Source organism: Daucus carota, chromosome 4, assembly GCF_001625215.2.
Source record: "Daucus carota subsp. sativus chromosome 4, DH1 v3.0, whole genome shotgun sequence".
NCBI lineage: Eukaryota > Viridiplantae > Streptophyta > Magnoliopsida > Apiales > Apiaceae > Daucus > Daucus carota.
Genome location: NC_030384.2, coordinates 12,515,398 through 12,540,974, shown reverse-complemented (window position 1 = coordinate 12,540,974; position 25,577 = coordinate 12,515,398). Strand labels below are relative to the sequence as shown.

At 36.7% G+C, this 25,577-nt stretch overlaps 3 protein-coding genes across 3 annotated transcripts; all 3 read left to right on the top strand.

Annotated features, from left to right (window-relative positions):
• Positions 1–14,305: 14,305 nt before the first annotated feature.
• LOC108216927 (uncharacterized) lies at positions 14,306–17,260 on the top strand. The gene is made up of 6 exons (XM_017389788.2): positions 14,306–14,537; positions 14,622–14,831; positions 14,892–15,080; positions 15,165–15,417; positions 15,524–16,551; positions 16,632–17,260. The coding sequence occupies exons 1-6, from the start codon at positions 14,306–14,308 to the stop codon at positions 17,258–17,260; spliced, it is 2,541 nt and encodes an 846-aa protein (XP_017245277.2).
• A 105-nt stretch (positions 17,261–17,365) lies between these two features.
• LOC108216928 (uncharacterized) lies at positions 17,366–18,265 on the top strand. The gene has a single exon (XM_017389789.1). The coding sequence runs from the start codon at positions 17,366–17,368 to the stop codon at positions 18,263–18,265; it is 900 nt and encodes a 299-aa protein (XP_017245278.1).
• A 701-nt stretch (positions 18,266–18,966) lies between these two features.
• Positions 18,967–20,176, top strand: LOC108216929 (uncharacterized). The gene is made up of 6 exons (XM_017389791.1): positions 18,967–19,110; positions 19,220–19,511; positions 19,590–19,686; positions 19,767–19,845; positions 19,973–20,067; positions 20,155–20,176. Exons 1-6 carry the CDS (start codon positions 18,967–18,969, stop codon positions 20,174–20,176), a joined length of 729 nt encoding a protein of 242 aa, XP_017245280.1.
• Positions 20,177–25,577: the final 5,401 nt, after the last annotated feature.

Genomic DNA, 25,577 nt, shown 5'->3' with positions numbered 1-25,577 from the left:
TAATAGCTGGAACCAGTTGCAGAAAATATTCTGTACCAGGTTTTATCCTCTAATTAAAGTATCAGCTATCAGAAACACCGAAAGTAAATTCTCTCAATTCTCGGGAGAATATCTTTGTTTAGCTTGGGACCGGTTCAAGAAGATTCTCGAAAATCTCAATGAAGATGGCATGCCTCCGGGAATGGCAATTCATTATTTCTACAGGGGTCTTAATGATCAGTGTAGAGCAGAGTTAGACGTGGCAGCTGGAGGAAACTTATGGAGCAAAAGCTTCGATGATGCTTACGAACTGATAGAGAACCTGGCTGCTACTGAGCACAGAGACCTAAAGTGGAAAATTCCAAAAGAGGAAGAATCAGAGAATGATGAAGCGGTCGAAGTCACTCAGGAAATTCAGATGACTAATTGGCACAGAATTAGAGCTCACTCAGACTTAATTCCTGATGCATGTGGAGACACTTGTCCTCTACTCTCTAGCAGTGCGAGTAGCCAATCTGTAATTCAATCACCTGCTGATTCAACATTGAATGAAGTACAGTACCGAAGGATAATCCGGCGTATTGACGCGGTGGAAGAACGAATTGGTCGCTTTGCTGATATATTAACGGACTCTCTTGCTGAAGCATTCTTGGCATTAGATGTTAATGTTACTTGGGATTCGTTTGGTTATGGAACGAGGTATCCTCCACAGGATACTTCATCAGAATCGGATTAATTCTGGACTTCACGTCGAGCTAACGACGTTAAACAAGCGCTTCGTGGGAGGCAACCCGCGCATTGGAACCATATTGTACCGTTGTAAACCTCAAAAACGCAAAAAACGAGAAAATTCGGCCCTGGGTGTCAGACACTAGCGCGCCCGCGCTAGTGTCCAGCGCGCCCGCGCTACACTTAGCGCGGCCGCGCTACTGACTGCCCAGAAACTCGAATTTTCCCCCAAAAATATTTTCTTTTCGTTTTTAAAAGCCCACAATCCTAATTTTGCATGCCTAGCCCGAAATATATCCTCCAAAACCCTAACTCAACTCTCAATATCCTATATAAACACAAAACCCATCTCCAATTCCTATTCTAATTCTATAAACCCTAATTATATATATACACATCCATACACACAACCACCACCAAATCTCTCAAACCCACTACACATAAACCTCTTGCAACTCTAAATCTCTACCAATGGCACCCAAAAGAGCCCGAAGATCACAAGGACCAAGCACCCAAGCCCCTACATCTAGCGATTCTTCCTCGATGGGTGAGGTTGAGTTCACCTCCGATGGTGCACGAACCGAGTTTCAACGGCTTATGAATAAGTCGATAGTTAAGGAGAGGGGATTCCTACCCACGGCGGAAGATGGTGAGCTCTTGAACATGATTCAAGAACGGGGTTGGGAGTCTTTTTGCGAGGCTCCGGAGGCGGTTCCCTTGGCTATTATTCGAGAGTTTTATGCTAATGCCAAGGAGAATCGCGATGGTTTCACGGTGGTGCGAGGAATCCGTGTGGATTATAGTGCGGAGGCAATCCGTAGAGTGATTGGGGGGCGTGCCAAGCGCCGTAATGAAGAAGATTGGGTTGTTGAGGGGATTGGGCTTGCCAAACGCCGGTTTGATGATGATCCGGTTGATCTTGAGCGGTTGGTGTATGATATGTGTGTGCCGGATACGAATTGGAAGATGACTGCACCTCCTTTGCCGGCACATGTTTCTTTTCCAGCAGCCGCGTTGAACCGGTATGCGAAGGCGTGGAACGCCTTCATCTGTGCTAACATCATGCCATCTTCACATGGGCATGAGGTGACAGTGGATAGAGCTATTCTGCTCTTTGGGATTGTCTCGGGCGAGTATATTGATCTGGGACATGTTATTCATCAGGGGATTCTGAGGTTCTTACAGGGAGGAACCACTGGTGCCATTCCATACGGCACAATTTTTACGAAGCTCTGTCGATCAAGCGGTGTTCGTTGGCCAGCCAACGAGCAATTACAGTTGCCAGCAGCACCTATTGATCATTCGGCGATCAGTCGGATGACGGAGTGGGATGGAGGAGTTCCCCACCCTCGAGGTCTCGGGTATATATATGATGAGATGCCAGGGGGACGTCCAGAGTTCATTAGGAGGGAGCGTACTAGAGCTTCTGGAGCTGGTACTTCACAGACGGAGAGGAGCTCCGAGCCTATGGGAGATGTTCATTATCGCCGATTAGCGAGACGTATGGACACTATGCATGACATCCACCAGAGGTTTGCATTCGATTTGACACAAGCTCTTGGTACTGCTTTCCAGGCACAGGGGGTCACAGTTCAGTGGCCAGTATTCGGAGCAGGGATGCAGTATCCTCCACCTGATTCACCTCCAGCAGAGGAGGGGGAGGACTCGGACTCCGAGTAGGTATGTGGGTGCTCTAGCCTTTTTATCACTTTCAATGGGGACATTGAAAATTTTAAGTTTGGGGGTGGTAATCTAAGGAAGAGCGTATATTATGTTATTATTGCATGTGTTAGTTAGTTCATGTAGTTCACGTTTTTTTTATTATTTTATTTTTACATGTTTAGTGGTAATTGTCGTAGCTAGTATCACGAGCATTTGCATGAATTATGAAGTTAAGCCGAGTTAATTGCCTATGATGAGTTATGTGCGTAGTTCTTGATTAGTAGTTTCAATTGCAATGCTAGGTTAGTACTTGGAAATTGCTTGTGTTGGAAATTGTAATTCACATATGTTCTTGAGATAGGATTTAGACGAAATTCCTTGAATTCTAGGATTGAATTGAGCACCCTTCAGCTTAGGTCTGTAATTCTTAAGTTTGGGGGAACTGAGGAGTAGATATACCTTTCTAAAAAAAAAAAAAAGAAGAAAGAAAAGAAAAAGAAAAAAAATAGTAGTAAATAAATTCACAAAAAATAAGTGGTAGAATTAACTAGGTTGAGCTCATTAGTACTCGAGTAATTAAGTCTGAGGGGACTTTGTGCCTAACAACCTAAAGCCCTTCGTGGTTTGGGATTGTTGACCCAACGCTCGCTACATGGGTACTAGTGTATAAATCTTTAGGGATCTCAACCATTGCACGGTTAAATAAACCACTAGAATAAAGTGAATAATTGGTGTGTGAAGTCTTGTGGTGTTCGTAACGCATTTACGCTGCGAAGCGCTCTGACCTTAGACCGAGCAATGAATCACCAATAATAAAAAGGAAAAAAAATATATAGTGAATAAAATAGAAGGGTGTGGACATTCTTTGGGACCTTGGCTTTAGTTGGACTTGAGTGACGGGGTGTTAGTTTTAAACTTTTACGATTCTTGATTGGGATTCTGTGGGAGTAGTAGTTTTTGTCTTGTCTCAATAAAAGAGCATGCTTGCACACACTGGCACTCCACACTTGTAAATAGAAGAGTAATTGACTTAGTAGCGAGAGAGATAAAATTCGAGAGCATTAGCACAATCTGAGGTATTATAATTGGCAAGGCAATTACTTCATAGTTTACTCATTCATCACGCAGTTGCATTCATGCATTGCATTGTATTATTGTATAGTGTCGTTGACGCTTGAGGACAAGCATCAGTTTAAGTTTGGGGGTGTGATAAGTGGTATTTATACACACTTATAGGCCTTCATTTCCACTTAAATTGGTTGGTTGTACTTAAGTGTTTAGTGTCTTTTGATGTGTTTTTAGTGTTTTTCTGTGCAGGTCACGAGTTGAGGTGATGAAGTGATTTTCTATCAATTTAGGTTGTTTTTGGTGCATTATTTGCAAGAATAGAGAATTGTGGATTCATCGCGACTTGGGATTTTGTGGGTATATCTTCTACAAACCCTCACGAGAGCACACTCGTCCACTAGAGCTATCTAGGGGTTTAAAGGGCTTGTTGCATGTGCTAAATGCAACCGTGATCACCTACGGAAGTGGTACTAGAGCGAGGAAGGACATGCACGCGAGAACGAGCAAAAAGCGAAGAAACAGGGCTGCCATGGCAGACAGTAGCGCGCCCGCGCTACTTGTTAGCGCGCCCGCGCTACCTACTGTTGCCACTAGCGCGCCTGCGCTAGTTTAGCGCGGCCGCGCCCAGCAGAAGTGCCCCGGGCCGATTTTTGAAGCTTTTCTGATGGATTTTCGCAGCAGTCGAGGCCCGGTTGACTTGGTCAAATTATTTTAATTTCTCGTGTGTAAAACCCTAGCCTCCGAGTAGTTTTTAGTAGAGAACAATATCATAGTTAGTTTAAGTAATCAAGCACATTATCAGTTTTGTAATAGATCGTTCTTCGCGAGGAAGTGACAGTTTCGAGCGAGATCATGAACATCAATTCTGTAACGTGTGATCTTTATTATTAATTCAAGCATTTTTATTCCGTTTAATTCTTGTCTTTTATTTATCATGTTTTCATTAGAACCCATGATGTCGATTAGTTCGATTATGAACTAACCGCCTTCATGGGACTTTAATGGATTTATCGATGTAGTCTAGTAAAGAATATTAATTACTTGATTTTGTGACGTACGTTGATTTCTTTGCATGAGCCGTGCTTATTCTTCTTAGGAGCGTAGCTAACTTCTAAGTTGTTTGTTAATTCTTTCTGAAGCGAGAGTGGATGATTGAATTTAGAACTATGCCATGTAAACATAGGATTATGTGAATGAAGCATAATTTGTGATAGACTTGAACTATTTTTATCACCCTGTGTAATCACGATAGACGACTTGTTATTAAACCTCTTTGCTTACACTACCGCTATAGAGATATAGGGTCTGAGCTTTGTTGGTGTCCATGAGATTTCTATCTTAATTGTGGATTTTGATTGGTATGATATGTGTGCAACGAGAGTTGGCATGTATTACTTTCGTGTTGTCTGATTAGGATCAACAGTCGCATGTTAATCAGTAATTTCAATTCTAGATGAATTCGATAATGAAGTTAGAATCCCATGTGTTTTCCTATTCTGAATTTGATTAGTAAATTTAGTTATTAGTATAAAAGAACCCATCCTTGTTAATTGTCTTGGCAGTGAAAATTACTCATACATTGTTGCATAGGTGCGTATTCTTAATTCACCAGTCTCTGTGGGAACGAACAAATATATTACTTATGATCACGTGCGCTTGCGTGTAGATTTTTGCGAACAGTAACTCAGTGACCCACTCATACACTCTGGTTACTTCAACACATGTAAGCTCCTACACTCCTTTGTAGCCTCTCTTGGTCTCTATACAAGCGTGCCCAGCCTGACTAATAATAACTACAAAACCCATGAAGACTATCAGAACTCGGTTTCCCTCTGCCTCCTCTGTACATACACACACATACTGATAGTACCTCCCCCTTTTATAACTCCTCCAACCTGCCGTACCAAATAGCTATCCATTAAACTACTCAACCACGACTACTACAACTAAACCCCAATCAAAACCAAACAGCCAACTTCTCCCTCGTACATCACAGCACCACCTACATCAATTCATCCATCCTCCATTCAGACTCCAATACACTATCGCAGCTTCAAACTCACACCACCAGAATTCACACAACCCATTTGCGACACCTAACAATAGACCCTCACCAGCCATCCTCTTGTTGCAGGTCTCGGCAATTAACCACCACCTGCAGACTTACCCCTTTTCGGTAACTCGAACACACCATCTACAACTCTGTTTTACAGCTGGCCGCCTATAGAAAACCCCTGCGACCCTCAACCTTCCTGCTGCTGCAATTCCTTGTCTTTCACGGCTGTCGCCGTCTCAGACCCGTTGCAGCAACATAGCCGTTCTGTGGCTTGTCTTCTCCAGCCCTCACCTTATACCCCCGTTTCTAACCCCCAAAATCAGCTCACCACCAACCTTCAGACATCAGCCACAACCAACAACACAAACGAAGCCGCTGCTCTCCTTGGCTCTCCCTTGACTCACTCCTGGCGACAACCACCCGCCGCCATCAATCGGAATCGCCATCTCCCCACGGCGCCGATTTACGAACCCCAGACCATAACAACAAATCGGACCCAACCAACAGACATTCACAATCAACTGGAACATATATATATACATACAAGCGCGCATAGATACACACACATACTCCTCACCTGCAAAACTGGTTGAAATCGATTGAGTAGAAAGTATCAAACCCTAACCCCTCTTATATAAGTAAGCCAAGCCACGCAGGCACTTATGCAGGTACTGGGTATCACAATTTCTGCTTTTGTTTGTAAACAAACGAAACTAATTTCACAAATCTATTTATATTATACTACAAATTACACTCCAAAATTAAAATAAAGGCTATTTTTAATAATCAGGGGCTCAAAAAAAATATTCCCAAAATTTAGAATAAAAGGATCTAAAAATTTTAGAAAACCCGAATACAAAATATTTATAAAAAAACCATTTTAAAGCCTTTCTCTATTTTCACAAATAATGCTCAAAATCATTTTAAATTACAAATAATTAAAATAATCATTTGCAACCTTTCAAATATTTTTAAATCCGGCAAAAATATAAAGATACCAAAATTTGAATCTTTTGGTAATTTAAATCAAATAAAACTTTTCGGCTCAAATAAAACAACTTTTGATTTAATAAAAACTACAAAAAATTCAAAATTCTAATTAAACTGCTCAAACAATAAACAGTTAAAATTGCACATCTAACACGTAACACAATTAAATCAATTAATCACATAATTGTAGCAACTCACAAAATTGTTTTTGAAATCCAACAAATTGGAATAAAATATAAATTTTTATTCCTGCACTTTTAGAAATTAATAACAAAATAATAAATAATTATAGAATTTTCCGAGTCGTCACAGTCTATATAGCCAATTAATAATCCTTCTAAACCTTTTTAAAGCCGAAATTTTAAAAACTTGGTGGGTCAGTACTTGGGCCAAAATACGGGACTATTTATATAACCAATTATTCTGGGCATATCTATATAACCAATTATTCTTTTTAATTTGGGTCAAAGTACGAGCCTATCTATATAACCAATTAATCTTTTTAATTGAAATATATTACTTTTTTTATATTTCTGACTAAAAAACTCAATCTTCTAAAATAACATTGAGAAACATGGTAATTACTTTTTTAACTAAAATATATTATCTTTTTATAAATTTTCCAACTATAAAATTAATCTTTTACAATTAATACAGACATGAGCGACATATTTATACGTAAAGATGTGTGCCAAAAGTCTAAACGTCAAATAATAAAAAAATAGAGGGAGTTTTATTATATTGGTCAGACGGTCGATACTTGGGCCGAAGTACGGGCCTATCTATATATATATAACCAATTATTCTTATTAACTAAAATAAATTATCTTTTATATATTTTTTAGCTAAAAAAAACTCAATATTCTAAATAAATATCGAGCAACACAGTAATTGCTTTTTTCATCAAAATGCGTTATCTTCTTTAGATTTTTTAACTAAAAAAACCGAACTTTTACAATTAACACCAGCAACATATATATAAATATATAATATCATTAAATATAATTATTAATAAATAACATGTGATAATAACCTTATTTTTAAATACTCTAATGATCTCATGTTAAAAGGAATATTACGAATCTATCATATACTTATATATTATTACACTATTAAAGCTGAAAATAAAAATTTCACTTGGTTGGTCAATTAGTTGAGTTTGGTGAATCGATTGGTATTCGACCCACGGAGCTCTTGAATTTATATATTTTTTATTATCTATTAAACCAAAACATTAAATTTAGGTTAGTATGATGAGTCGGTATTTGGTTTCATGCGTCTTTTTAAATTATAATATGTTTTATACCATATTATTAATTATTAATAACGAAATATCAAAAGGTGGATCGGTTAGTTTATATTTGAGTTTATAGGCCTCCTTAAATTATAATATGTAAAAGAAAATATTTTAACATTCCCATTAAAATATATATGTTCGACCTAATTTTTAATTAGCCATTTTACGGACTTAACTATGAAGAATTTATCCAACTGTTAAATAAAACATTTATTTAACCACATTATTCTATCATAATTTTATTTTTATAACAAAATTTGGTAAATTTAAAATATATACAATAAAATAACAAATATGTTAACCGCCCGTGCATTACACGGGTTATAAGCTAGTGATAATAATTACCAATTAATTTTAATATGTTCTTTTGTAAAGATTCTTTAAAGTGTTTCTTAGACACATGATAATAATTTATATCTTTTTAATATTAAATTACCATTTACTTTTAATATGTTCTTTTGTAGAGATTTTTTAAGATGTTACGTAACCATATAATAAAAATGCATGATTGTGTTTTTTTAAAATTTACTATAGAGATTTATTATTTTGATTAATATGGATATTCATTAAGGTGTTCTAAAAAATACTAAGGTTCTAAAAAGAGATCTAGCAACATTTTTTTGCTCGTAATATTTAGGTTTATGCATAATATATAGATTGTTCCAATATAAATTTAATGTAATTGTTTTGAGTAAATATTATGAATTTTCAATGTTCTACATTTTTAATTTTTGTTTATATATATTTTCACATATATTATCATGGATTCATTTAAGTATTCTGGTATAAGATTCAATATTTTAATATTGTAGTATAAGATTTAATATTTTATTATTTCGGAATAAAAATTCTATTAAGGTGTTGTTTCCTTATTTGTTAAACTATAACATTTGTTTTGGAGGTAAGAATCCGAAAGAAATCCTTATAGAATGGAAAGCAACTTACATGTGGCAAGCAATTCGTACTACACAAATATAAATAAGGAATCTAGTAAAGAAAATTTATATTTCAAAATCATTAAATAGAATGCATAAATCATGGGATTGTAAATCAGTCGTGTATGTATTAAAATTATACACAGAAGTCATTTTATTTAAATTATGTCAACCTATACTTTATAATTTTTTATTAGAAATAATTTTTTAATTTATTTTCAAAATATATTAGTCAAAATTAGATAAACGATCCCGTATCATTTTGAGGAATCGTTCAATTTTAAAAAAATTAATAAAGGTACGCAATCATTTAGAAAGATTGCGTTATAGGTAAATTTTTATTATTATCTCGATCATTTTAAAGAATATTTATTATTATATTTATTATGATCTTTAAAATAATCATAATATGATAGTTAAAATAATCTTTACTATGATATTTATTATAGTAAGTTCTTAAAATTCCTTATTAAAAATTGTTTAAGGCATTCTCAATAGTGTTTTTTAATGTGAATTATTAATTTGAAATTTAAAATAGATAAAAATTATTCATAATGAATTTTTTTTCCACACATAGTGTTCCACTGTATATTCATGCAACAAATAGTAATATAATATTTTTTCCCAATGTTGTAACGCCGGTAATATTTGACTTATATATATTACAATAGTTCATTTTGGTGATATATAAATTTTCATGTCTTAATTGCTAAATTATGTGACTTTGACTCGTTTATTGTTACGTGACTTCCGATTGTAGTTAGAATGTACTTGTTTAAATTTGATGAATAAATCTCGCTACGCTATTAAATAATATTACTAGTTGCGACGGTTTCGAGTTAATAATAATAAATGTGATCGTTGTCGCTACCCGATTTAATAATAATAGAGATTTAAATGATTTAGTGATATTTGATAAATTGCGAGTAGCCGATAGATTTTAACTTGTAAATAGCGAGTTGGAATATTTCTTTCTTGTATTTTTCGTGTACTTATATTCTTGCCATATTATTTTATGTGGTGTGTATATAAGAGCTCTCATTGTATTTATTCTTTTTAAATTCATTCTTTGTCCAAAATTTTTGAAAACTATTTTATTAAACTTCTAAAATCTCATATTATATGTGATATTAATTTCATGATTTATAGATTTGTACTTTGTTTATTAAAACTCTTTCTTTTAATACTTTTTAAATCACACTTTTATTATTTATCAAATGTCTACTCTACCCTTGCATGCATTTTACACTAACCTTGGAGGAAGGATAATCTAGTCATTTCTACAATCCACTCACATTTTCGAGTCAAGTCAAAGTGGAAGCACTTGATTAATATACACCACTTGACCACACAAACCCACACACACACCAACCCTTTTCTCTCTCATTTCTCTCATCTCCCTCACCTCTCCTCTCGGCTCTCTCTCTCCAAACCCTCCTCCATTTTTGATTTCTTCATCTTCTTCAACAATCAAGCTTGTTTGGCCAAGAACTATATTACCATATCATACGATACATACTCAGGATATCCCGCTTAGAGCAGGGTTTGAGAAGGATAACATTTACGCAGTTATGTCCTTATCCTTAAAATAGAGAGGCTGTTGGAGATGCTATAATACCTTAACCTATGACCTTATTCACATGGGACTTACCCATCTGTTGCGGTACTAACGGGGTGTATTGGATTGAGATTTTAAAACATTTTTTTATTCATGAAATCCGAGGATATTCGATTGGAATTGTTTGAAACCCATTAAAATCTTAGGGTATTCGATTGAGATATTTAAATTATGATACAAAATCTGGTGGTATTCAATTAGGATTTGAAATTATGCTTTAAAATCTGGTGGTATTCTTGGGATTGTTTAAAATTCATTAAAATCTTATGGTATTCAAATGCTGATGAATTATTTTGGATTTCATAAAATGAATGATTTTGTGTCATTCTTGTGTATATTTTAAGTTTTTTGAAATCCCACCAAAATCTATAAGATTTTGAAATATTCTGCTTAAATCCTTTGCGATATTTTATCAAGAATCCATCAAAATCACATACAATGCATTAAAATTCATAGACTTACAATCAATCAAAATCCCAATTAAATACACCCCATAAATATTTGAGAAACCGCCCACCCTCGAAGGAGGATAACTTGAAAATGGACTCCACCTCACATCTAATGGTAAATGAAACTAATATTACTTGTTTTTATTTATCTCAAAATTATAAATTAATGTAGCGTTTTGATAAAGTGTAAATCATCAATATATTCTAAATTCTTGCTAGTGAAGACACTTCCTGAAAGACTAACTTTGCCTTTCCCACTTTTCACGCTCGGTTACTTGCCAGGTACTTTCAGGTCTTTTTACTTCTTTTCAGGTTACCCAGCTTAATATGGGTAAAACCCATACTCAAACCTGTTGTAATTTTGTGTATTATGGATAGTCCACGATTTCATGGATACTCCAACTTATCTTCTGCTGAACACGTTTATACAAATACAAATTAGGTATCACACCTCCATGTACTGCTTTCTTCTCCTATTTCGATCATTCACCCGGATATTTCAAATTTGAAATCCCACGTTTTGTGGAGACGTGATCTCTTCAGCACTTTGTTCATCTTGGCCTTCCTCTGCGATTGTTCACGGTGTAGCCTCTAACTGCATTTTCCATGGCTGGTGGGTATAATGACTCTGCCTTCATCTTCTATCACGCTTCTCCTCTTTGTTGTTTGTTTTAATACCGCTGCCATGTTTGTAACTTGCAGGTCATGGACGACTTCCGCCTACCCAGCCTTCTCCTACGTCCGGCGGTACTGTTGATCCGCTTTCATTCGTCCTTTATAATTGCTTTTGTTGTTTGTCCTTGACATCTTCATTGCACTTTCTTTCAGGCCGTAAACGGGTTCCGCTTGGTCCTCTCTCGCCTAACACAAAGCAGCCTGGTAATGATTTCACGATGCGTATAAAGTTTACTTTATGCACATCTTCTTTTTTCGGCTTAACCTGTGTTCATGGTATTTGTATGGTTTTCTTTTCAGAAAAGCGTCGGAATGTGCATCAACGTGATATTGACATGCATGCGAGACAAACAGCGTGCGAAAACTTAAATCCCAACGTAGGAGAGACAGGTACTGTGTAATGCACTGGTGTGGTTTTTTGTGTGTATTGTTCTGGCATTCATGTGTTAACATCGGTTCACCTCCATTTAATTGTTTTATGAAAATGTGCATATGTGATTCCCAGGTTCTTCTGGCGTCCGAACACCATTGTCAGGTCAGCAGTCTCTTAAAGCCACTTTTTAAAAAATCCCCTTGATGTATTCCACATGTAACTGTCCTCACATTGTCATGCATTTTATCCGTCGTCTCAACTAGGGAATTCGAGTGCACTTACCCAAGAGGCAAAGATACCTTCATACACAGGGAAGAGCATCCATGGTGCTGAATATTCAGGTAACTCGACGCTACCATGATTGTTAGAACGTATTGCAGTATCGTTCTTCTATAATCCATGTTCTTCCACTCACTGTCAGGGAACACCTATAGACGACCTCTTGGCAGGTTTTTGGAATAACGATCACGACCAACCCAACCAACTCCTTGCTCTGCCAAGCAAGCATGGTCAAACCCTTATGCACAGGAGACGCGGTCATGGTTGTCAGACCATTCAGGACAATCTCGGAACAACTCTTATAGCGCACATGAAAATGGATCAGGCCCCAATCTAACGCCATCTCAGAGGCGTCTGAGCAATGTGAACCTTTCAGGTTGTGTTTTTAACATCTTCACGATTATTTATTTCTACATCATGTCATTGATTGTGTAACTTACATGTATCTACTTTTAGACATCATTGTCCAGACTTCTGTTTCCAGGCTGCTCAAAACACGTGCTGGTATTAGCACTTCTGGCCATGCATTTCAAATGCCTGCATCAAGTATAAGGGCTCGCAACCCTTCTGATTCTATGGCTGCTAGACAAAGGCTACTTGATTCTTTTAATCGTGGTACATTGCACCTTAGTTTTACTTTTGCTTCAATATCACTCTGTACTGCGACACGTGTTAAATTATAACCACACGTTTTGTTGTCTTTTTCTGTAGATCGCAGTAGGCAAACACCTCCCATCAATCCTTCACTCAGCAATCGCACATCCCTTGAACCTCGCATCCTGGACACCTCGAGCTCAGCTAGACGCAGAGATGAACGTCGCTTCATTAATGTAACATTTCCTGAACCCGAGCAGATTGGAATAAAAACTCCAGGTAAATTTTAAAACCGTGTGCGATTTATGTCATAATAATAAAAACCATTCACTTCTATATCTCTAACGCCTGATTTTCCACTTCATTGCAGGTTGGTTCCGTGATGGAAACGTTCAAGGTGACTACAAAATAAGTTTTACTTTTGTGGCTATAATTCTAACATGAACCTTTAAAGTGTTGTTTACAATTTCATCTTTTTTGCACACAGGTTGTTCTACATTCGCATCACAAAACCAACAAAAATCGACTAGAGAAGCTTCATCGTCTGGCGTGAAGAATTTGATGTCCGAGTTCAATGAGGCTGTTGTGGAAAGTGCACTCACTGGTATAAATGGAGATAAGCAGGTTTATGAATCCCATCTTGCAGGTACACTGCTTTGTTGATTTGTTTGTGTTTATTTTTTTGTGAGATTTCAAGTTTTAATCCGATTAACAAAAGCACCATTGTTCTGCTTAGATGATGAGCTTGACGATGAGGATGCACATCGTGGGGAATATCTGTCAGATGCAGAGGAAGAGGGTGACACTGAAAATATAGGTATGTTTGCAAATTGTAGCATGTTAGCACATGAATTAAAATATAGTCAGTCGGGTTAATCTGTTTCACAGATCTATGGAAGGGCTACATGAACCTTGGACCTCCTACATCGAGTTGTCAGAAGTGTCGTGCAAGGATGTGGAATGAAGAGAGGAACAACAAATCAAGCAAGAACAACCAACCCACGTTTTCTATATGCTGTAAGGATGGACAGGTCAGGCTTCCGGAAGAAAGGCCACCACCCCCTTTTTTAGCCTCTTTGCTTAATGGAAGTGAAAAAACTGAACACTTCAAGCAACACATAAGAACATACAATTCATTATTCCAGTTTACGTCTCTTGGTGGGAAAGTTGACAAGAAGATAAATAATGGACGTGGACCTTATTGTTTCAAATTAAATGGTCAAAACTATCATTTAATCGGAAGTTTGACACCTACCGAGGGACAATCGCCAAAATTTCGTCAACTTTATGTGTACGACACAGAAAATGAGATTCAAAATCGCATGAATGCTGTCCCTGGTACCGATCAGCTTCACCCAGAAATTGTCCAAGGTCTTCTTGATATGCTTGATCAAAACAACAAGTTGGCAGAGGGATTTCGGATGGCTCGAGACCGGTTCAATCTTAATGAACCAGATGAGTTTGATCTTCTATTAGTGTCATCCAAGTCCGAGTCTGGCAGGCCTAATTAAATTGGACCTTCGAATGAGGTGGCTGCTTTGATAGTTGCTGACAGCGACGACAATTGCCCATTCAGAGATATTGTTGTGCAGACCAAACAAATGTATCTGAAAAGAGTTTTTGAAACTTGCAAGCACTTCATGCAGTTGCAGTACCCTTTGTTGTTTCCTTACGGTGATGATGGTTTTCACTTGAATATTCCGCTCCATGGTAAGAATAAAGTTGTTCCTTCCGATGCTGATAGTGATCTCCACCCGGATGAGACAAGGCATCGATCTACAGTTACAATGAGAGAGTTTTATGCTTATAGGTTAATGGTCCGGCCTGACGAAGGTTGGTATCTTTTAAAGCAGCCTAACCCCTTTAACATATACCTCTGTTTTATGATAGTGTAGTTGATTATATTCACTTTTGCAGGAAAAAACTTACATCTAGGAGGACGCTTATGGCAGCAGTTTGTGGTTGATGCTTTTGCTGCAGTGGAGCAGTATAGGCTTGATTGGCTACGAGGGCATCAACATATTATTCGATCTGAGCTTTACAAATCTATCTGGGATTCCATTCAAAAAGGTGATACCAACCCAGAAACTCTTGGTAAAAAGGTTATACTTCCAGCAACCCATACAGGTTCTCAGAGATACATGAATTAGTATTTTAAAGATTCATTGGCTATTTGCCGCACTATAGGACATCCATCCATGTTTCTGACTATGACGTGCAACACAGAGTGGCCTGAAATAAAGAGCATGTTAGAGTATTTGCCCGGTGTTGATGTTGCTGATGCACCGGACATAGTAGCCCGTGTTTTCAAATTAAAGCTTGATCAATTGCTTCACTTAATCAAAAAACAAATTTTTTTTGGGAAATGTATTGGAGGTATATTCTCTAATTAATTCTTGACATATGCTGCTAATTTCTTGATATTGTACTGAGTTTATATTTTTCTACATGTGATTTCAGTTATGCATGTCATTGAGTTCCAGAAACATGGCCTGCCTCATTGTCACATGTTAATATGGTTGCATCCAAGCAGTCGTCCAAACAATGTTCATGATGTTGACAAGTTAATATCTGCTGAGATCCCAGACGAGAATCTAGATCCTATTGGTTACAATGTTGTCAAGCGTTTTATGATTCACGGGCCATGTGGCAAAGATTACACATATTCTCCGTGCATGGTGAAGGGAAAATGTGGACGTCATTTTCCGAAAAAGTAAGCTAATTTTTAAGTGACCTGTAAATGCTATTTTGTTCCACTGTATTATTTTTACCGCACATTTAATATATATAGATTGAAGTCTGAAGTCTTCCTGATTCAGGTTTAATGGAAACACTTTTTTTGATGATTCTGGGTTCCCTGTATACCGTAGACGTCGGACAACCAACAACGTGAAGAAGAAGGGAGTTTTGCTTGATAACCAGTACGTTGTCCCATATAATAGGGAATTGTTAGTCCGGTTTCAGTGTCACATCAATCTGGAAGTTTGCAACAGCTCCCGTTCATTGAAATATTTGTTTAAGTATTGCTTAAAGGGTCATGATACAGCAACCATGTTGTTGCGGAAGAAAAGGGATGTCAATGGAGACGCCAGTCAACCATTACTGGCCAGGTCCCGGGACGAAATTAAAAACTATATTGATGGCCGGTATATTTGTGCTGCTGAAGCTTCATGGAGACTTCTTGGATTTGACATTCACTACCGACATCCTTCCGTTGAGCGTCTGCCAGTCCATGTTGAAGGCGAGAAAAACGTAACTTTCAAGAATAATGAGAGCTTGGCATCTGTGGCTGAAAAATCCAAAACTCGCCACAGCAAGCTTGAGGGTTGGTTTGAGGCTAACAAGGCCTACCCTGCAGCCAGAGAATTCACTTATCAGGAATTCCCGCAAAACTTCACATGGAAAGCAGATGCTTGCAAGTGGAAGCCAAGAGAAAGGGGTATTGTTTTTGGTCGATTGTCTGATGTTCATGCATCTTCGGGTGAGACATTTTTTCTCCGGATGATATTGATGCAGAATAAAGGAGCTACGTCCTTCAAGGCTCTGAAAACAGTAAATGGTGTTGTGTATAAAACTTACAAGGAAGCTTGCGGTGCTCTTGGCCTTCTAAAAGATGATCGGCAGTGGCATGTCGCCATGTCCGAGAGTGCAGCCTACGCAATGCCGAGCCAGCTGAGGCAATTGTTTGTCCACATCATTTCAAACAATCAGGTTGCTGATCCACTCAGGTTATGGGAACAACATCGAGTTTCAATGGCTGATGATATTCTTTATACAAGGCGTCAGAAAGCCAATAATATGAGCCTCCAATTAGATGAGTCTGAGATATATAAGCTTACGTTGACAGGTATTACTTTAATAATATCATGTTCATTTCAACAGCCATGCAATTCATATTTCTTAATGTCAGACTTTTGTCATTTTCAGAAATAGAGAAACTGCTTAATGACGTTGGCAAGAGTTTGAGAGACTTTTCCACACTTCCTGTTCCAGACGAAAGGTACATGCGTGATCTGGACAATAGGCTTATAAATGATGAATTGTCTCACAACAGAGCTGACATGCAAGAGCAGCACGACAAATTATACAAAAACTTAAACAAGGAGCAGCTTAACGCTTATGAGTCAATTATTCAGAGCGTTCGTGATAAAAAGGGTGGTGTGTTCTTTGTGTATGGAAGCGGAGGATGTGGCAAGACATTCTTCTGGAACACCGTTATCTGCAGATTGCGTAGTGAAGGACAAATTGTCCTTCCTGTGGCATCATCGGGTATTGCTGCTACACTATTGCCGGGTGGGAGGACAGCTCACTCAAGGTTTCACATACCACTGAAGATTGATCGTCACTCCATAGCTGGTATCAAGCATGGATCTCCACTTGCTGAATTGATCAAGCAAACCAGTTTAATAATATGGGATGAAGCACCGATCCAACACCGCCATGCTTTTGAATGTGTGGACCGTAGTCTCAGAGACGTCATGTCTTTGGTAGATCCCGTAAGGGCTAGACTCCCTTTTGGTGGGATTTCGATTGTATTTGGCGGAGACTACAGATAGATCCTTCCGGTAATTCCAAAAGCATCCCGGGCACAGGTAGTGAATGCTTCTCTTAATAGCTCGGCGCTGTGTGAACATTGTCAAGTTTTTGAACTCAAAAAGAACATGCGCCTCTCACTTGGCAAAACTGTCCAGGAGAAGGAAGAAATTGCTGAATTCAGCCAGTGGGTACTTGATGTGGGGAATGGTCATCTACCAAATGTGCATCCGGACGATACCGTTAATGATCCTGATGTGATCATCCCGGATAAATTCCTGATTCACTCAACTGGGCAGCCGATCAAAGATATAGTTGATGTTATTTATCCAGATATTTCCACAAACATATCAAATACAGAATTTTTGAAGCAAAGGTCAATTTTGACTCCAACCAATGCTATTGTCAATGACGTCAATTCATACATCCTAGATCAGTTGCCCGGTACAGTACACACCCATTACAGCCAGGATTCTTTGTCGGACAATGTTCAAGCGAATGCTGAGTTTGGAGCTGGTTTTCCGGTGGAATATCTCAATTCCATCAATATGCCAAGTCTGCCGAGACATGATTTGAAGTTAAAAATAGGCTTCGTCATAATGCTGATGAGAAATTTGAATCAGCTCATGGGCCTCTGTAATGGTACAAGAATGATTGTTAAAAAATGCATGCCTAACAGCATTCTCTGCGAAATTTTGACCGGTTATGAAGCTGGCTCGATGCACATCATCCCGCGAATTGAGATGGAACCCAGCGACTCTAAGTGGCCTGTTGAATTCAAGAGGGTTCAGTTTCCTGTGCAATTGTGCTTTGCCATGACAATAAACAAAAGCCAGGGACAGTCTCTCGACAAGGTCGGTCTATATTTACCGAGATCCGTTTTTACCCATGGACAACTTTATGTCGCCGTATCCAGGGTCACTTCTCCCTCGGGTCTTCATATTTTAATTGACAGTGATGTTGGAGGCTCTACTAACATTACTGCCAATGTTGTTTTTGAGGAGGTTTTCTACAATTTACCTCAATAGGCTGTGTTCTGTATTCTATTACTTAAGACATCGTTAAGCTTTATTCAGGCTACATAGTTTGTTTGTCAGCTCTGAAAAACCTATGATGTAAACAGTTTATTTTGCATGCTAAGTATAAGCTATTTCTCCTTTCCCAGATTATGTATTTCGTGTTATTTAATATAGCAACACCAATTTAAAAAAACCGAATTTTCAGCTTAATTGTCACAAGAAAATCACATGCTGATATGTCGCTATAGTCGTATCCGGATAGTTAATCCATCTGTTTAATAAACCATCAAGATATTTCATCCATATTTTGAGGAAAGGATCAGCATTGACTTGAAGAAGGATATGGATGGTTGTTCGTTTAGATGTACATTGAACAATCATATGCTGTGATAACTTATTCTTTACCGATTTGGAAGGAAAGAATAACAATCTTTTTATTTATGCATTAATTGTATTGTTTGATTTGTTCATTTATAATTGATAATTGATATTGATAATTGATCAGATACACATTATCACTTATAATTCGCAGAAGTTTCTGTATATATAGTACTACATGTCTTCCATTCTTCAGTTGTGATAACTCCTGCATTCCCCAGTTGTGTATTGCTCCATGTCTTTCACTCCATCCATTTTATTTCTTAAATTTATATACCTTTGTTCATGCTATAATATTCTCTTATTGTTTTATTATCAGTTTTGTGGTAGTTATGGAAGCCCATGATCCTCTCTCAACGCTGAATTCCACTAAGATAAGCTGGACATTGAAGGTACGCCTTACAAGAACATGGGTGACACGTTCACGAAGAACTGGTGATTTGTTGTATCATAATATGATCCTGTTGGACTGTATGGTAATATAAACATGGATTTTTGCATGTCAATTCCTTACCGCCTCGCTCATCCTTTATGATTATATCCATATTAATACAGAGGCTGGTTTTTGTCTTTTTGATTTAACAGGACAATCACATCATAGTAGTTGCTAGGCCTGATGTATGGGAAAAGCATATCAATGTTATGTTCGAAGGAGGGCTGTACCAGATTACTAATGTCTATGTGAGAGATGCTGTTGGCCGTTACAGGCCAGTCACAAACTCAAATGTCATCCATTTCCTGCCTGTGACTGTTGTAACTTTGTACCCAGACGACAGCATCATGATACCCTTTCATAAATTCGAGCTAACACCTCTGGGAGACCTTCTTGGGATATACCAAGAATCCAACCACGAACATGTTCCTGAGCAATCAACAGGTACATTATTGTTCAAGATTTATTCCTCTGCATACCTATTAACTATTTTTATTTAAAGAGATGTCCTTACCTTTGCAGATGTCATTGGTGTATTGGAAAATTTAGATCCAGTGCGTACAATCCAAACAATAGATGGTCCAACAGAAATCGAGAAATTTACAGTTAATGATGGAAGGTACTTTGTTGAGTCTATTATATTCTAATTAATTCTTATTACTTATCTTTTGGTTTAAAATTTATAATCATCTTCCGCAGTGATGCAATTAAAGTCTCTTATTTTGGACCACTGATTGATGAAACTCGGCGTCTATATGCACATGACTTGGAAATGCCGGTTATATTGATATTGGCCAGCTTTAAGTTGACTGGACATCAAGGTAGAAACGAATCATACAGTATTACAGAGTTATTCTGACATAAGTATAGTATTTTTTCGACATTCTCTTACAGCATTTTTATAGGGAGGGTTCAGCTTGGCAACATTGATTGATCAAGGATATATGTTAACCTCGACACTGAAGACGTCTCAGTCTTCAGAAACAGGTTTCAGCATTCGGTTAGTCTTGCATGTCATGACAATGAAGATGCATTACAGATATTTTGTTTCTTATGCTTATATCTTTCCTTTTGTTTATACAAACAGATTAGCCGAGATTGGTGTCTAGGCTCTGTTATGTGCTTCAAGCAGGCGAATGCAGTGACCATTTCTTCCTACGAGCACCTCCAGTTCAAGAAATTGATGCTTTACATTATATTTTATAAGATTCCATGTTGCCTTGCTATTTGATTTTTAGTTTGCCTAAAATCCAAACATGTGTTATGTTAAGGATGAACTTAAGTATGTTTCCTTTGTTTCTTAAGTATTACTCTTCATTTCAATCAATTGAAGCAGTTACAACCATCTAATGGAAACTTATATTCGATTAGCAACTTTATAATTTCTTTCATAATATACGTTTCTTTATGCTTATGCGTATATGTAGGTAAATTACTTGGAAACATGGCATAGCCTGATAAAAGTACACATCCCTGGCTAAAAAAGTAACCACTGCGCGAAACAGGTACAGGATATCCATAATGGCACACACGAATTTTGTCCATAAATATATTCAAGAATCTACCACAGAATCCTGTTTGTCTAATAATCTAATAGAACGTGGTAATAGCACGTGATGATTGACCAAAAGAGTTAATACCAGCAACTACATGTTCATCCCAAATTACCAAGACACTAATAATTCATGTAGAAAGGTACAATTCTATACATTCTTCTTCATTCCACCCTTCTTCTCTGCATATTTAATTGTTATCTCAAACGAAAGGACATCAGGTTGAAGTGTGAATGTTACAGAATCTCCTACTCCAAGATCATTGTCTCTGACAAATGCATTTCATCCCTTGCTGAAACGTATACTATTGTTCGTTTCAATAACACCAATTGGCCATGAATTCCTTCCTTTGTTGAATATTACTGTCATCCCAGACTTCCAGTCCCTTGCTGCAGACTCTAGAGATTTACCTAAGTACTGTCATAGCAAGATATTAAGAATATATTAAGTCATGATTTTAAAACTATGCACAATAGAAAAACAAAAGTCCATATTTGTGTAGTGTTTAGTTTCTTCTCTATTTATACAGGATTGCAAAATGAAACCTGCTTTTAAATATATTTCTACATTCCTATACTCTTCAGCTACAAAAGAAGAAAACAAACTGATCCTCTTAAATGTTCATCCTATGCACTGTTATCAAGTAGAAACAAAGAACTTTTGTAAAAGAAATCCAAAGTCCAGTAATTATCAATGTCTGTTCGGGTAAAAAATAAGACTACACGTGTTATTTAGGTTTTATTCATGAGCAATGTCAATTTGATCAACTTACCACTCCATGTGATCTCCCATCAACGTGGGATGCTTGCATTAATTCGGTGAACACAAGTGCATGATGATCTGTTTCAATATCCATCGGAGCCTCATCATCTGACACATCCTATGCATTGTTTTCAAGTAAAAAATTAGAAATTTAGAAATATATTTCATGTTTCTGATCGAGGAAATGAAAACAAGTAGATTGTTGATGTATTACACTTCTATGTCTTGCATATATACCATAGTCCATATTTGTAAACTGGCAGAGTCTTATTCAGATTTAAATCTTCCTCACATTATAATGTTATTTAACTACCCAGTGGATGTGTCTTTTTTTGCCCCACAGACATGATGTCACATGTTTCCTAATTAAAATAATTTAATTTGTTGTAGTTGTAGTGATTTGAACTACATCTGCAGCAAATTAAAGGTTCATCCTATGCATTGTTATCAAGTAAAAAATCCCCATTTTGTAAAAGATATCCAAAGTGAAGTAATTATCATTGTCTGGTCGGGTAAAAAATATGACTACGCGTGTTATTTAGGTTTTATTCATAAGCAATGTTAATTTAATCAACTTACCACTCCATGTGATCTCCCATCAACATGAGATGCTTGCATTATTTCGGTTGCCACAAGTGCATGACCATCTTTCTCAACATCCATTGGAGCCTCATCATCTGACACATCTACGCACATATAAAAAGTAAAGCACATGTAATCCATTGAGATAATATCGCACGAGTTTTAGAATCATATCATTCTACGAAATTTTCTTAGTGGACTCACCGATCACTTCCACATGACTCACTTCTTCCCTCTGCAGAAATGGTTCTTGCACTTTTCCATCTTCTACAATAGCTTTACAGTACCTGACCTCCATGCCATCCCTTCGAAAAATCTTCACAACTGATTCTCCATCACGCGCGACTGTGAAGAAAATAGTGTCTCGAATTTTTACTTCATATTCCCTCATAATAGGCAATAAGCCAGATAGCATTTTGGTGTCTTTGCTATATTTCACTTGCCATTCCCTTCCACCGCACAACACAGTGTCCACCTTCTCAAGAAGTGATTCAAAAAAATTTGTGACCACCAGAGGTGGAATCTGAAAAAGAGCACAAGGATTTCTTGCATTACTTAATCTGTTGCGAGGCAAAAAGTTATAATTAGTTTTAAAATTAACACTAATCTACTTACCATCACACCATCATTGATAAGCAAGTCATGACCAAACTGTAAAAATGATATCCCGATTTGATCGCAGCCTAACGAACACATGAACATTAGATCAATCACAGATAATAAGCTAACTATAAAGCATGAATTTACAGAGTATCGTTTCTTACCAATAGATTTCTCAATTAGTTGAAGCTCGGTCATTTTCAATACACAGGCAAGGAGCTCGAGTGGGTCCTTGCAGGTACGCAATACAAGTGTGTCACCTGCCATCAATGCAGCTTCATCACAACATTCAAACCAACCGGGACCGAAAAAGGTCACCCCTTCCTTTTTCGTAATCTCAATCTTCCACACTTTCTTCACAAATTTTAATTTTATTACATCGCCTGAATTCCATTGCTCGCACATTTTCTGCATATGACCTTTAATTTCCTGGTAACATAGAACAAAAGTACGATTCAGTACACAAACACAAAGAAGAAATTAACAAACTAAAAAATGCAGTTTAAGGGAAAGCAGATTGGATACTAGGGTTTTGCTGTTTTTCTCGAGGCATGATTCTGTGACAACCATTTCGTACATTCCAACTTGCTCACGCATTCCATTGAACATTAACAGGGCCTTTGCTTTTTCTTCCTCGACCATGCTTCCACCAGATGAATACTTTGGGTCATTGATATCAAAACTGTCCTTGAAACTTTGGCATTTTCGGGGATTAAACCAGTTGTAATCTGCCTCTATTCCTGTTGGTTTATATATCCTCACCAAGAAGCATCTCCCTCCAGGCCATTGAAAGGTTATAATACTGTTCTGTGTTACCCAGTGATCTCTAAAGAACCTCTGTAACCCCACAATCTTGCCCTCCTCTCTGTCATAACGACACTTGTATTTGAACCCCTCAGTGCACAAAAGTTTTATTTTCGGATGTTTGTACCTGCCATGACGGTCATGGAACAAGTATGGAACTGTCTGCAATGTACAGTCCAAAAAACAATAGTTAGCAGCTGGCACATCATTTACATTTAGTTTAGTTAGAATTCATGACCACAAAGAATCAATGATCCAAGGTTGAAGATTCTTACAATTGTTCCAGAATTGATATCGTCTACCACTTGGCACACAAAAGTTGACACAAATTACATGCTATGAACGTCAAAGTTAAAATGTACCTCTCCAAGCTTCACAAGTTTCCGAATTCATCCATTTTTCCATTCTCTTTTCCTGTATAATGTTACAAGTACATGGCACTTATTATGCAAATCCGACTCTCCCTAAATCTTACTACTCAATCAAAATCTAATCAGTTATACAACTATGTCATCGACCAACCAAAAAATTAGCACACGAATGTTCATCATACATAAACTAAAATGCTGAGATTATACATTATTTTCCCATCATTAAAAATACTATCCTGTATATTAGCTCACATAATTTCAATTACACATTTTTTTAAGGTATAATATAATATCCACATTTGAGACTTGCACATGTGCCCAAACAATCGACTTGATTAATATGAACAATTGATGCCACAAACCCTCCATGGAATTGTATATCACAATATTTCAGGTTAAGTACATAATTGTGCCAAGATACTTATGTTCATTTGAATATATTCAAGGCACGACATATGTCAATTAATCTGATTTAAACCCCAGCATTGCCGTTTTATTGTACAAAAACTATATGAAATTGATCGATGAAGAAGATAGGTGATTACCTTGGCCTTGATTCTTGCCTGGCTACGTTTCTCGGTTGATTTCCCATCAATTTCACCGTAAAGAGAGTCGTCGCTGCTGTATTCTTCCGACGAATGGTCGCTGTATTCCATGTTTCCGGCAGCCTGTGCAATAGAGGTGGTATTTGGGGTTTTTGGGCGGATTAAGGACTTTAGGCACTTTAATTAGGGAACTGAGTCGGGACTCTTTCAATTGTCTATATACGGCCCATAGCTTAATTTTTTTAAAAAATAGCCGTTTATTATGTTTTTGATATATTTTTCTTTTCATTATATTTCAATTTATGGTGTAGATAAATATTTAAATTCAATACGAATTAATTATGACTATGTATTACGCTTTGTGTTTTAATTGGAACACAAAATATTACAAGAAAAAAAAGTGGACTATCTAATAAGCAATATATTGTATTCGGTATTGTATCCCAAAAATAATATGGTATTAACATATTATTTATTGGAGGGTCTAAGGACTAATATCGAATTTTCGATACTACATTCACATAATGGTATATATTTATTTACGATTAATTTTTTTTAGGTATTTTATGAACAAAATGATAATGATTTTGTCTTCCCATTATCGCAATTTTTTTTCTTCATAACATTATTTGCACTATAACGTTGATCACACTGAGGAATGTATGTGCTCACAAATAAAATTTTTATTAATGAATTTTTTTTATTATATTATACTCTTTAACACGGCGGATGAATAAAAAGTATAATTCCTATCAGCGATGACAAATACAATCCTTAATGAACCTGTGTGCTCTGATAAAATTAAAAATAAATGACAACTTCGTTAGTTTGTAACAGATAATTAATGCAACAATACAGTTTTATTTTATTTTACTCATATTTTAACATCAGATGAAAACTGAAACATTTATAGTTTATGCTGCTAGACACTGAGATTAATTTTCCCGGACATACTATATAATTTGTGTTAAATTATGTATGTCGTCTTATTGAAAATTATATAGGCATGAGTATCAAAGTGGCTGAAAATTATGTTCCCTGAAAATTTTACATATCCAATTTAGAATTGTCCTCTCTCGGTCCCAAAATAAATCTCAGTTTAACTATTTTTACGCGATTAGAGCTGCAAAAGAATCATTCTTTCATATATTAATTTTCAAATTTGTTTTTTCTCAATAAAAGTTTAACATATATTATTATAGATAACAAAATTCCTTTATTTCACCATATAAAAATTAAATATTTAATATAATAAATATTAAATAAAAATTCGGTTACTGTGAATATAGACTC

Bases quoted from the DNA above. Each gene is read 5' to 3' on its own strand.
- LOC108216927 (XM_017389788.2), top strand. From the start codon at position 14,306: ATGTATCTGAAAAGAGTTTTTGAAACTTGCAAGCACTTCATGCAGTTG. The intron at 15,081-15,164 runs GTATATTCTCTA...ATGTGATTTCAG, and splicing joins TTTTGGGAAATGTATTGGAG to TTATGCATGTCATTGAGTTC. The intron at 16,552-16,631 runs GTATTACTTTAA...TGTCATTTTCAG, and splicing joins ATATAAGCTTACGTTGACAG to AAATAGAGAAACTGCTTAAT.
- LOC108216928 (XM_017389789.1), top strand. From the start codon at position 17,366: ATGCGCCTCTCACTTGGCAAAACTGTCCAGGAGAAGGAAGAAATTGCT.
- LOC108216929 (XM_017389791.1), top strand. From the start codon at position 18,967: ATGGAAGCCCATGATCCTCTCTCAACGCTGAATTCCACTAAGATAAGC. The intron at 19,512-19,589 runs GTACATTATTGT...TTACCTTTGCAG, and splicing joins TGTTCCTGAGCAATCAACAG to ATGTCATTGGTGTATTGGAA. The intron at 19,687-19,766 runs GTACTTTGTTGA...CATCTTCCGCAG, and splicing joins TTTACAGTTAATGATGGAAG to TGATGCAATTAAAGTCTCTT.